Source organism: Lissotriton helveticus, chromosome 10, assembly GCF_964261635.1.
Source record: "Lissotriton helveticus chromosome 10, aLisHel1.1, whole genome shotgun sequence".
Lineage (NCBI taxonomy): Eukaryota > Metazoa > Chordata > Amphibia > Caudata > Salamandridae > Lissotriton > Lissotriton helveticus.
In genome coordinates, this window is record NC_136071.1 from 527,010,546 (window position 1) to 527,024,725 (window position 14,180).

Here is a 14,180-nt window from a genome sequence, read left to right on the forward strand (position 1 = left end):
TGCATTTATGAGAGTTAAAGCTATTGGCATTGTAAATGACAATGCCTTTTGTTAATCTGTTTAAAAAAAAAAACATAAATAAAAAGCATTGTCATTTATAATGCCAATATCTAAAACTCTCGTAAAAGGCGAGACCTATTGCATTGCAAATGCTTGTTGACACATACTTCCAGCTAGGATATCAATGACAAAAGATGTTAGTGGTGGCCCATTACAGAGTGATTACTGCCACTCATTTATTCCCCGCTTAAAACAAAGCACCACTATCCGCATAATTCTTCTTTTAGTCAGAGCCTGGTGTCCCCCCTCTACCCTCCCCTCAGGGTCACCCTAGGCCCCCCTAGGGGGCCCCACCCCCAGTTTGAAGACCCTTGGTCTTCTGTCTATTCTCTGGATGTGGTCCATCATAGTCTTTACTCTCTTCCAGGCGCTTTCTTAAATGTTGCTCGTGTACAGTTTACTCTTTCTAATGCAGTGGTGCTCACTGTCCCTTTCTTGTATCTCATCCATGTGAGTTTAATATTCTCATGTGCTTCTTCTTGCTCAAGACCACATCCTCTCCAAAACAAGCATTGGCAAAGCCAATAGGTCTCGGCAAAGCCCAAGCTGTTCGCCTCATCAATGTGAATTACTTTCAGATATTCACCTGTACTAGATGTTGATGTTGTCCTGCAGAACTTGAAGAAAAAGAGTACATTTGATTCTCCACTCTGGACACACTTAGCAACATAATTGGCAAGAGTGTGAAGTGAGAAACTAAAAAGATTTTAGACACATTTTACAAAGAATTTTCCAAATGGAAGTCAGCCTTATCCCTAAAAAAAGGTTTGATAAGCATGTGTAAGACAGATAAGATTCAGAGAGATGTAGATATAAGCATGTAAACTAAGAGAAATGTATGGGATGTTACTTTGTGTATAACATATACACATGTTCTATATACTCGCATCTGCTTCTTTTAGAGGCATACCTTATAACCGTTTCAATAGAAAGGTTGTATGACTAATGCCTATACTTGTTCGAAGATGTAACTTATGTATAGTGTATGTTATACTTGTTTTTGTAAATCATGGATCTGTGTGGTCTGTATTTATAACATCACTTTCCAAATATCGAATAGTAACGTGGATGTACTGTGTTATTTAATGCCCCACCTCCTTAGCAACACAGATAAATGTAATTCGCTCCCCAAAGACTTTCAGCTGTTAAACTAAATTCTGTTACAGATAAGAGGCTCAAGATTGGAGTGGTATTTTAATGTGGATCATTATATTTACATATCAAATGTTTCATTTTTAAGATTAATCAGAAATTCATAAAATCCACAAATATCAAGAAGTGGAAGCAAAAATGCAAAATAATAAAAACGAATATTACGGAAACCCTTAAAAGTGAATTTTGCGGATTTAAAAAAGAAAACTTCTAAAATGTGTCAGAAAATTCATTGAAATATATGAATTCAGCAGGTAGTTACAGAAGTCAGTGAAATCCAAAGTGGAAAAACCCGTCCTTGGGCTCAGCTGCACATAATTCTGCATTGGAGGGGTGAGAGGAAGATCAGGGCAATTTATATGATAATACACCCCTCAATTTTTACCAGCATATTGCACAAATAGAATGGCGTTTGATTTACAAAGTTAATAATCATATGGGAAGTTCAGAGCAAAGCCATCTCTTCCTCATATGAATAGAATGAAGGCAGAAGGAAAGGATGGGATTATTTTCAACCATACTCTGACTCTGACTCTTAGATCAGCACAGCTTTTATTGTATCAAGTGCATAGCCAGCAGGAGAACTCCAAAATCTATGTTTAACATATAGTGCTTCTAGGCAAGCTGGATATACATATAACAGTAGTTTAAAGAGTGTGTGTGCGCATCATCTTGAAATTATGATAGAATGAATGCACAGTATTACATTTTTATATTCCTAGTTTATATGTTTTAAGACGTATGCAAGTTAACTTTAAAGTAAATTAACTTTGCAGTGGGTAAATCAGCCACCGCAACACCAACAAGCGGTAAAGAGGACAGTGTCTGAAAGGTTGGATCCAATGCACATGTATCCTTAAATGATATATTTTTCACTCCAAGAATGTATTTGCCATTCTTTTAGTATGTTAAAAAAAACCTCACAATTTCTAGCATTTACGTATTACATTGGGCTTTTATTGTACGTTAAAAAAAAAGACATTTACAATGCAGTTGTATGCAGAGGTGTCGGTTTTGGCTGCAAAATAGGGATCAGTTGTGATCTAGTTTTTAAAACAAACACTGAAAAAGAAAAGCTCCAAGTGCCTCCATTTGGCCACTAGATGTCGATATAGGGCAAGCTACTCAACCGATCTTCACTCAACGAGAAAGTGTTCTCCACGTTTAACACTTCTGTGTTCTCGCTTGCCAAACAATCAAAAGAATTCCTTTTCAGACATTTTAACTGTTAAATGATCCTTATTTTGTAGGAGTCAGCGCATGCGTGCTCTTTAGAGCAGAGACCTAAAAAGGACTATTGTTGATGTAGAATCAAATGGTTGTAGTATATTGTGTAGTAGCATATCTGTGGCAATCTCCTACCAATTAACAAAATGGTTTCTAGTTGGTCCGGAGAACATCCAATCTGTTTATTGTTCATGGTTGGAGAAGAGTGTTGGCGACCTGTCACCAAGGAGTCATGTTTTGATGTTGTCATGAACCCAGAAATGTCGTCCAGGCATGCCTGCAGCACCATGTGCAGCCCCTTGCCTATGGAATGGTATGCAAGGGGTGTGCGAGGGATAGCTTTAGATGCTGCATTAATACACACTTATGATTTGTAGTATGAGAATTAAAGGGGTCCTAATTTGGGAATATCTGTGGCTTTATTTCTTTTCTGAGTGCTAGTTAACTTTTGATGATCCTTATTCTTTGAGATTGTGTTCCAGAGCTTGCATGTCAGTATAGAATAGCAGTTTCCACCATGGCAGGATTGGAAATGACCAAGAGAGGAGCCAATATGGATCTGAGGTTTCTCATTTGACTGTTAAGCATGAGTTTACATTGACTGGCCTAGACCCATGGATCCCTCAGTGAATAGTGCTGAGTCGTTGAAGGAGATTCTTTCTTACTGGTAACAATAGCAGAGCTTTGTGGGCAAAAGTAACATAGTACTATAAGCTGAGGTTCAGGACTTATTGTCGCTGTGGCCATTCTGGGTTTGTTGTAGCTTGTCATTTAGATGTGGAAACTGGTCTGATGTAGAGTCCATGGCCTAATAAAGATGTAAAAACACTAGAGCTACTGAATGAAGGAAAACAGTGACTCGAAAACCAAACAGTCAAAAGATAGGGCATCTAGAAAAACAGAGAAAGGATGTAGCTGAGGACGGAACGGAGTGAAGAAATTAGACCAAACTCTTGGAAAGAAGAGGATTACATAAAGTAAGAAATACATAAAATTCATTGTTGTGATCATTTGATTATTATTAATCAGACAAGACTTAAAAGCATTATTTTGCACCCTTTTTATGTATGGAGGAGCCAACGGGAGAAAGCTGGGTAGTACAGGGCCCGAAAGTGATGAAAGTCTGTTTGATGGACAAGGGGAAGGCTTGAGTGAGGAAGATGAGGTGGAGACTGAAGGTTCAGTAGGCTCCAACAAAGGAATAATGCAATGTTTGGGGCAGAGTTGGGGGTGTGAAGGAAAGAAGGCTAGGAGAGAGGAAGGGCTGTTGATGGAGATGGGCAGTAGAAAGGGAAGGCTTGGAGGGAGAGTAATGAGATGAGGCTAAAGACTCAGTAGCCTCGGACAAATGGGCAGTGCAATGTTTGGATCAGAGTTTGGGTGAAAGACCGAGGGTAGCGGGTGAGGAAGGACTATTGATGGAGGATGAGGTGGGTAGGAGCAATAGATATTTAATATTTCTACTGGACTTCTCTCAATGGTGCTTTTTTCCACCATGCTGCTGTGCAAAGATTAACAAGGGATAATTCACAAAAACTACAAGGAGTGCCTGGAACAAGCAGCTATCTTAAGTGACGGGTATAAAACCTGTAAATGTGTTTTAAAGAGATTGGGACCTAGAGGTGCAATGCTTAGTTAGAACAAGTAACGTTAGTGTGCGATACATGTTCTGCTACCTCCGGCGAGAGTGTGCGATACATGTTCTGCTACCTCCGGCGAGATATTGGTTATTGTACTCTTGAATTTATCATCGATTATTGTTGTAACGTATTATACAGCACTTTTAAGCCGTGAACTTCGGAACATAACTGTACTACTGGATCAAATCACTGTTTGTTACTGCTGAAACAACCAATAAAAACTTATTGAACACAAAAAAGAACAAGTAACGTTTAAGTTCAAGTACATTATTGTCATTTCTCAGTGTACTTGCGTCTCTGCAGCGTCATGTTGCCTACGTATGCTGTTAATATCTGCAATGTTCTGCTACCCTCTAGGCTAGATTCATGCTTTATACATAACCCCAGTAAAATAACAATGATGGATTCCTTGCAAATGGGCTTAGTTCATGTGCCTTATCTGCCAATACTTTCCTCTTCTTTGTTGGTAGTAGACAAGCAGAGACCTGTTATTAGTGTACACGTAGAGTATTTTGTTTCTCCGAAGAAATGTTTGTCTTTAGTACCAGAGAGGGAAAGTAAAATTGGAGCTGTAAAAAGCGTTAGGATTGTAAGGGGGAAGCACCCATTAAGCTGCAAGAGTTGCAAACGCAATGCTTCACATAATGCTCAATTATCTAATGTCGTAAAACTGAACTGTTTTTCCCCAGAGTTCGCTGCGTATAGTGTGTGCTGATCCCATTAACTGCCTCATTCAGCCTGTGGTGCTTCTGTATCTTGCCCCAGGCATTTAGTGGCAGTGAAGGAAAGCAGCAGCTTTTGGTCCCACATGTTCTCATCTGATTCTGCTGCTTCTCAAATGGATCACTGGAGTTATTACTTTTGGTCTCCAAAAGCCTTTACTTTCAGTTCCTCCGAACCCTCGAGCAAAGAACTAAGAAAACCACTTGTGACTAGGTTGTGAGTGCCCTTGTGGCAGAATTTAGTATCAGAAAGATTCCTCTCTTAGGAAGGCGGTAAGAGCATTGTTTGTACAGTACATGTTGAGGCTTGTTAAAAGTTAATCAGTGAGCACTCTGAACACTGAAGTCCACTCTGACTATGTGAGGCGTAATGGGCCCCCTACCAAGAAGACACTTTGGGCCAGATATACAAAAGGATTTTACGAATGTCAGTCGTTCAATTTCCAGCGATTGCATCTGGAGTAATTACATTGCAGCGCTTCACATAAGGAGTACCTTGCTGCACTGGTAAATTGATAAGTAATGTTTAAAAACATATACTTAAAATTAATCCCAAACTAATGTTATGAATTCGTTTTAAAATTCCTTACTTCCCCTATACACTGCTATAGAAAATGTACTATCTTTTACGTCCTGCCCCCCCCCCCAAAGATTTTTTCCCTTTCTGTTTTACTTGCTTTAGAATTCATGTTATCAACAAGCGTTCCATTTATATGTGTAGAAAATCCACCTTTTCTGCGTGGTCGCCCTGGATTTTATACCTTTTGCTGGACCCTGTATTTTTGCTGGCTTTAGAACTTTGTGCACTTTACCACTGCTAACCAGTAGTAAAATGCCTATGCTCCCCCTTTAAACATGGTCTTATTGGCATACTTCTATTGATAAAGTTAACTTGCTTGCACATCAATAGTGTATGGTACAAAATGTACAGAGGGCCTGATAGTTAAATACTGTTAGTAGACTACCATACCTGTCTTGCCATCCATTATAGTAGTAGTGCATACATTGCTTCAGGCCTACCATTGCAGCCTGACTGTAACCATGCAAAACCTGCACTGCAAACTGTCATAAAAAACCATTTTCACTGGTAAAAATCTTCCTTATAAAGATTAACAAGTCACTAGTGGCGCACTAAGCAGGGCGCTCTGTATTTAAATGGCGCTCATGTAAAATGCAATGTTAATATGTCCTTACAGTGACTAATGCCTAAAAGCTATATTCACTGTAGTAAGGCTGGGTGTCCCTTCGAGAAACAGTAGGAAGTAATATTAAATACTAAAACTGTATCGCAGGAGTGGAAACAGCAGGAAAAAACAACTCTATTTATGGTAGTTATTAAAACTCCTATTCAATGGTGAAGTCAGATTTTTAATAAATATTAAGAAAACACTACTTTTAGAAACTTGCCTATCTGAACTGTCAGAAGGCTAATTAGCACAAGCCTCTGCCAGCTCTGAGCTTGAGCTCAGCCTTGAATAGGGGTGATTGCCTCCCAAGGAGCAGTGCAAACAATAGGCTGACTTGAATGAGCAGAGATGACTTCTCTGAACTACACAGAATATGCCGGTTGGGGGCTATGGGCTTTCCTTTTGACACTTCATTGTCAAATCCTGCTTGACAAGTCTGTTATGGCACAAGTAACAACTTGAGGCAACCATGCAAGGGAGAGAACAGGATGCCAAGACAAATTCTTGTGCATCCCCAGTCTGATTGCTGAAGGACCCTGCTTTTCTCCTACCAGATGTCTGTCTCCTTGTTTGTTGTGGGTGTAGTGCCTAATACAAACTGCAATTTAGTGTTCAATTTATGAGGACTCTAGTATTACCACAGTACACTCCCCCCCCCCCCCCCCCCCCCCCCCCCCCCCAGTTCACAGGACCCAAGTTTAGTGTGGCCGAAGACATTTACCATCTTGTATTTGCCTTGACACATTGGGCCTGTTTGCAATAACGCAAATAGGAACTACTGCAAAAATAGGTAGGTCAGGGCCTGAGAACGCTTACAACATGTTGTATCCCTGTAACATGAGGTAAGAGGCCTTTTCCTGGAAGTACCCAACTGACCAGTGGCAAATGAACCTGAACTGGATCCTGTTGTTGTCCTCTGTCTGACACCCCGCGAGTCTCTATGTGCCTCCACTGAGGTCCTAGGGGCCCACAAATAGGGGAACTCCTGTGGTTGGATGGGACTTAAAAGCCTAAGTCAGAAAGTAGGTCCAAGTGCCAGCTCTCCCTCGCTGCTGCGCTCTCCCGCTCCCAGCCGTTGGTTTAACTTTGCTTTAGCAAACTGTGTCATTTGCATTGTTTTTCATTCCCCACTTAGCACGGTCGTTACACTGTATCCGCCCATTCTCTCTCTGTATCTTTTTACTGCTTTTCTTTTTACCACTCCATTGTAATCCTCTGCCTTTTTGTTTCACTGTATTATATACTTACCGAGTTTAAAAAATTTTTTTGTATCTTTGTACTGATTTTTCTTTTCACACTGTTGTAATTCACTGCCGATATTTCCCTGCCTCTGCCTGATTTTGCTGCAGTTTTTTGTCACCCCCTGTTCACATCCACTTCCTGCCACCCAGCACCCCTCCCAGGACCTACTTAATGAAGGCCGCAGTGCGGCTGGGCTGCTGGTGTGCCATAGGCAAGCCAGTTTGTGCTCATCCATGCCCAGACCGCACCCAGCTCCAGGAACCCTGGATCGCCCGCCACCTGGAGTTGCACTGCCACCGAGCTCCGAGCCCTGGATTTCCGGGCACATCGACAACTGCTGCCACACATCTCCTCCTACCAACAGAGGACCGTTCTTTTGCTAGCACTCTTTTGCTAGCTCTACAGCTTCACCGGCAACACTGATGCAACCAACAACACCTGATGCACAGCAAACATAACTGCATCCACCACACCGACCAAGACCTCCCCGGCACAACTCCAGTGCATTCTACTCAATGCACGATTGCTCGGCAAACACGCCACCGAGATCTGGGATGTCCTCTTCATCACAGAGACCTGGCTGGGACATTGCCTTCGCCACCCCCAAAGGCTAAACGAGACACACTGGGACCGAACCAACAAACACAGAGGTGGAATTTCTATCATCTACAAAGACACTGTCCGCTTTGCGTCCGAACTCCTGGAAAACATGAGCAACATCGGCCTCCAGCAACTTGTCACTGACCTTACCTACATCGCAGGACACACGCTCATCCCCATTTTTACGTCCAGCGACAGAGTCAAGTATAGCCACGTCTCACAGCTTACCTGGACCGACCACTACAGCGTCCACTTCACCATCACAGGACATACCAACACTGCCACCATGGCCCTCCGCTCATTGTACAGAAACTGGAAAAGGATTTCAGAAGACCAGTGGAACAACGCTCTGCACTCCCACCTCCCAGACACAACATCCAATCAAGAACAGGTTGGGAAGAACTTCTCCCAGTGGATCACGGAGTACGCCGACAGTTGCCCCCCACCAATTCGGCTAAATCCCAATGACCCACCAGAAGAACTAGCTGGTTTACAGTGGAGCTGAAATACCCCAAGTGGAAGTGCCGGCAACTAGAAAGGAAGCACACCAGCAAAGAGACAGGAGAACATTCCACTTTCAAGACCGTAGTCAACTAGTACCACCGCCTCCTGAGAGAAACAAAGAAGAACACCCTAGCAGACTGCATGGATGCTGGCACAAACTGCAGCAAGGAGCTCTTCACCGGCACAAAGGAGTTCTCCAACCCCGCAGCTGCCAAGAACAACCTCACCCCTTCCCAATAACTATGCAACACCCTGGTGGACTTCACCCTCTACAGGACCTCATTCATCTATGGAACCTTCAAACCCCAACACCCTGCGCCGACCACTTCGGCCTGCCCACACCCATGAACACAAACCCTGAATACCTGCTCATTCATTGGGACCCTGTCCCAACTCAAGCCACAATCTCTATCATGAACTCCGTGCACTCCGGAGCACCCACTGACCCCAGTCCCCACCACATGTTCAACATCGGGAGCAAGGTAATTGGCGACAAGCTCAAGAAAGTTCTGAACACCTCCATCACCTCAGCCTTTTTCCCTAAGGACTGGAAATGCACCGAATTGAGGCCCCTCCTGAAGAAACCATCCTCTAACCAGGCAGAACCGAAGAACTATCGGCCCACCTGCCTGCTCCCCTTTCCTGCGAAGGTTCTCAAGAAAGCAATAAGACAGCAACTTACCGAACACCTGGAACACAACAACCTCCTGGACCCCTTTCAATCTGGATTCCAAGCCAACCACAGCATGTAGACACCCCTGATGGCAGCCACCGTCGACACCAGGGCCCTCCTGGACCACGGCAAAACAGTAATTCTCATTCTCCTGGACATGTCAGCGAAATTCAACACCATTTCCCATCACATCTTGATAAACCGACTCCACCACATCGGAATCCAGGGAGATGCCCTCAAATGGATTTCCTCATACCTCACCGGAAGAACCCAATGAATCTGTCTCCCACTGTTATCTTCTTAACCCAAGAAGATCATCTAAGGCTCCCCCCCCCCGCAAGGATCATCTCTCAGCCCCACCCTCTTTAACATGTACATGACCTCCCTGACCAACACTCTCAAATCGCACAGACTCAACATCCTCTCCTATGCCGACAAAACCAAGCTCATTGTTTCGCTGTCAGAAGACCCCTCCACCACCAGAGCCAACTTCCGCAGATGTATTATGGACGTCACCGACTGGATGTAGGGTAACTGCCTCAAGGTTAGCTTAAACACGACGTAAGTCCTCATCTTTGGGGAAAAAACCTTGACATGGAACAACACATTGTGGCCTGCTGAACTCTGCCCATCCCCCGCCGCAACAGCCTGCACCTGCAACCATGGCATCATCTTAGACTGCAAGCTATTTATGAAGAAATAGGTAAACACAGTCTAATTCACCTGTTTCCATCATCCTACGCATGCAATGCCAGATCTTCTGGTGGCTCCCAGTCAAGACCAAAAGCACTACCATTCAGGCCCTCGTCACCAGCAGGCACGATTACAGAAACACTCTATGTAAGACCCGTCGTCCTCCTCCTGAAGAGAGTACAGACAATACAAAACTCTGCGGCAAGACTAAACATCAACCTTCCTAGACTGACCCCATTACACCGCACATAAAGAAGCTACACTGGTCACTATCCAGAAGAGATGCCAGTTCAAGATGTTGACCCACACATACAAAGCCCATCACAACGAAGGACCAGCATACATCAACAAACGCATGACCTTTCACACACCGACCGATGATCCGCCTCCCTCTTCCTCACAGACCCCCCCCCCCCAATCTGCCGAGGCAACAGTGGAGGAAGCTGCTACTCACACCTGGCAGCCAAATCTTGGAACGAAATGTGCTCTTAAGTCTCATTCTACTGGGGCCATTGACTGTCATTGGACCCTTGTGCTTTTTTCTGCTAATCCTACTTAAAAATCTAAAAATTCATATCTACGGTTCCTCTTATTGGATTTTTATCGTTTCGGTATCAATGGACTTTCCATATGTAAATCATTGTTTCAGGTGAGACAATGAGATGTAGTCAAGAGAACTAAACAATGACTACAATTCACATTATGTACTGGCATGGCAATTTAAAACATAGAACTGGAAACTTGTGGCCTGGTTTTAAGAATAAGTAAAAGTAATTTAACTTAATACCTGAATTGTGATTTAAAACAATTTATTAATAAGTAATACAATTGAAAGTGAATGAGCATTGAGTACGTTTAAATAATTGTAAGTAATACGCAAAGAATAACTTAATATAATGTAAATGAATTAAGTGATTCATTTTTTAAGCATAGTAATGTGTTATTAGGATTCAGGTATGGGGTGAGTATAGGGGCAGCAAGGGGTTTTAGAGTTCAGGGATGGTAGTATGGGTTTTAGTGTTCAAGGATGTACAATGTATTGGGGTAGAAAGGTTTTTAGGGTTCAGGGATAGGTAATGTATAGAAGCAGTAAGGGGTTTTAGGGATGGGTTGTGTATAGGGAGCGTATGGATATTTTATAATTTTGGGATGGATATTTATTGGAAATTGGATTCAAGTTGTATCAGTTATATCTAACTATAAGAGCTATACCAGTCCTCTGCCCTACCATTAGCCTCTTTGCGGGTATATACTGCTGCCAGCAAAGCAGCCTATTAAATAATGTTTTGGTGTGAAGCACTTCGGTCTCCTGGGGTCTGCTCAATTTGTTTACATTTATGAGTACTATTGAATATTGTTGAATATGGATAATTTCCTACCTAGATTGGAGTAGGCTCCTTAACCCTTAGCTCAGCCATTGTGGAGCCCACGCCATTGCTTCAATTGTCAATAATCCTGTAGCAGGTGTATTTCTCAACAGGTTGAGGTTCTCTGGGGATGTGCCAAAAGCACAAAACCAACACTGATCTTTGCTGTTCCTGACCTGAGGGAGATCGACATTGTGTGGAAATGTTTTATTCATTGCAGTGTTTTATTGTAAATTTTCTTCAATTTTTCCACAGGTCGGAGCGCTGCCTCAGGATTCCAGGTATGGCAGTGAAGCTCTTTTTCCCCTCATGCTGCTCTTCAGCCGACAGTGGTCTTCTGATTGGCCGATGGATCCCAGAACAGAACTCTGCCGTGGTACTGGCTGTCCTGCACTTCCCCTTCATTCCTGGCCATGTAAAGAGGTATCTTGCAGACCTCCAGAAAGTGAGCCAGGTGGACTTGTGTGTCCTGGGGACATGGAGCAACAGCAAAGAGGAAAAAGAAGAAGAGTTACAGCAGTTTTTGGGAGATCTCAGCACCATCTTCTCCCACGATTTGTGGGTGCAACTCCGAAGGGAAAAGGACTCTAAGTTCTTGAGTTGCCACATACTGAAGGGCAACGATGTTGAAGGAGACTCCGCCATCCTCATTTACTATGATCAGCGCAAGGCCATGCTGTCACTTTTTCACCCTGCTGAAAAGCAGCTAGCTGCTGGGGACCACGCGTCTTGGTCTTCCATGTCGGCCCCCAGCTCTGAGCTGCGAGCGGTCTTCGACACAGTGGCCAAGAGTGAAGTGCTCTTCATGAGGGACAAGTATGATGAGGGACCAATAAAGCTAACACACTGGCAGGCCGAGGGCCGGGAGGGCAGCATCATTGTGGAGCTGTCAAAGAGGGCTGCTGTTCCTGTGTGCATGTTTCTGTCTGTGCTGCTGTCTCTTGTGGCAGGCATTTGTGAAAGCAGGTAGGTGAAGGTTGCCAAATGTCTCCAAGACTCAGGTCTTTCAAGGATACAGCTACTTCTATTCGCTGTACTGTATTACTTCGCATTCACCTGTTAAAGCCCCTTTATGTTGCTGTTAGTGTTATACCCCTATCCTAAATTCCTTTACTGGCAATATACAGTTGAGTAACCGAAATACCAGAAAGTTTTATCATTGCATAGATCTCCCCCTTTCTCAGCTTTCTTAGAGCTTCCTCACTCCCTCCATTTCACAGCCTCAGTCTCTTATTTACTATTGAGTCTAATTTCTATATCAAAAGTAAGAAAAATAAACTTTTTGAAAACAGAAGTTCGAAAAACCAACAGTTAGAAAAACAAATGGTTAATAAAAAATGCATAATTTGAACACGCATTTACAAATACTATAGGTTTAGCTTGGAGAAACCCCCAGCCCCCATTTACACTGGGCCAATAGACCTTTAGAGAGGTTAGCCAAGCAGTTACACTAACCTACCTGTTGCATATGTTCACGTGCACTGGTTCCTTTCTGACCCCATCTGAAATGTTATGTATTAAAAATGATTTTTATTTCTGTATTGACATCATCATACCATGGTTGCTCACAATATGTTGAGAAAAACCACAATTGTGCCACGGCCATTATGTTGGCAGGATTACCACCATTCTGCCATTGTCAGCATGTTCGTATGGATTATCACCATTGTGCTAGTCCAGCATTTTTCGAGGAATACTACCATTGACCCAGGGCAAGCATGTTGCATGGGATTACCAGCATTGCTCAGGGCCAGCATGTTGACAGATGACCAGCATGTTTTCAGCAATTACCACCATTGTGCCAGGGCTAGCATGCTCCAAGGAATTACTACCATTGTGTCGGGGGCTGCATGCTTGCAGCATTACCACCACATGCAAGGGCCAGCATTTTCCAATGAATTACCACCCTTGTGTCACAGTGAGCATTTTGTCAACGATTACTTCATTGTCTCAGAGCCAGCATGTGGCCATTGATTGCTAATATTGTGCCAGGCCAGCATTTCACCAGAAATTACCACCATGGTACCAGCACCAGCAAGATGCCAGGAACTACCAACATTTGTCTTGGGCGTCCATTTTTTTCAGGCATTACCACCATCGACATCATCGCGCATGGCATCCTCCTGGACCGCCTATGCGTATCTGGTGTAGAGGGCACCGCACTGAACTGGCTCAAGAGCTATCTCTGTTGGCAGGATTACTACCACCTGTCAGGTTTAGCCTTTGGACAAGAATTACCACATTGTGCCACAGTGAGCCAGTGCTTTCATGTTTTTAGGAATTGTACCAAAGCCAGCAATTTGCCGGTATTACCGCCATTGTGCCAGGACCTGCATGATGCAAGCTACTAGCACACTTTTGCCAGAGCCATCCTGTTGCCTGTATATAAATCTATGTGCAGGGACCAACATGTGGCTAGGGATTGCTACCATTGTCAGTGCTTTCCTTTTAACAGGAATTACCACCATAGTACCAGGTGAAGCATTTCATGGGTAGGGGCAGTGAGTACAAAAACCTACTTATCATTCCCACACATAGACATAAACTCAGAGACAGGCACTCACACACACAAGCAAAGTACAGAAACCTTTAAATCTACATTATTTCTGACTCCTACTAAAGAACTATGAATCAGTAACCAGTCAGTATACTGATGTAAGCGTATATAAAAAAAAAAGTTCAAAAATGGATACCTAGAGTAGATAGAGGGAAGTTTGTTGATGAATGAAAAACCTTTGAAGCTTCACACACAAGTAAGGCAGTGCAATGTAGCCCCTCACAAATAAAAAGGCAAAAAAGTTACTTAAAACCCATGATCATAGTAACGCTAGGGAGGGTAAGAAAAATCTACAATCCTGAGAGTATACCGTTCCCATGGCAATGGCAACAAATAAGTAAAAGGCAAGTCCAGGAAAACCGCTTTGGAAACTACACCCTACAAAAAAAGTCAAATAGGAGAATACAGAGTTTCATTAAATAAAAGGCTGAATGGTTTAAAAAACATAAATGTCCCTGGAAAATAGTCTTCTCCCTGCATGGAAAAGAATGCATTCTTTTCTTGTTTGCCATGTAGACCCTCACAAATAAAAAGATCAAACGAAACATTGCTTATA

General features: G+C 43.1%; 1 protein-coding gene across 3 annotated transcripts in view; it reads left to right on the forward strand.

Moving 5' to 3' along the window:
• Positions 1-14,180, forward strand: part of PIGQ (phosphatidylinositol glycan anchor biosynthesis class Q) — a 196,970-nt gene that overhangs the window by 92,211 nt on the left and 90,579 nt on the right. For all 3 annotated transcript variants that reach the window (XM_078663064.1, XM_078663062.1, XM_078663063.1), the window contains exon 2: positions 11,323-12,033. In XM_078663064.1, coding sequence (XP_078519190.1) covers positions 11,351-12,033 — 683 coding nt within the window. In that variant the 5' untranslated portion in view covers positions 11,323-11,350. The remainder of the gene's footprint in view (positions 1-11,322; positions 12,034-14,180) is intronic.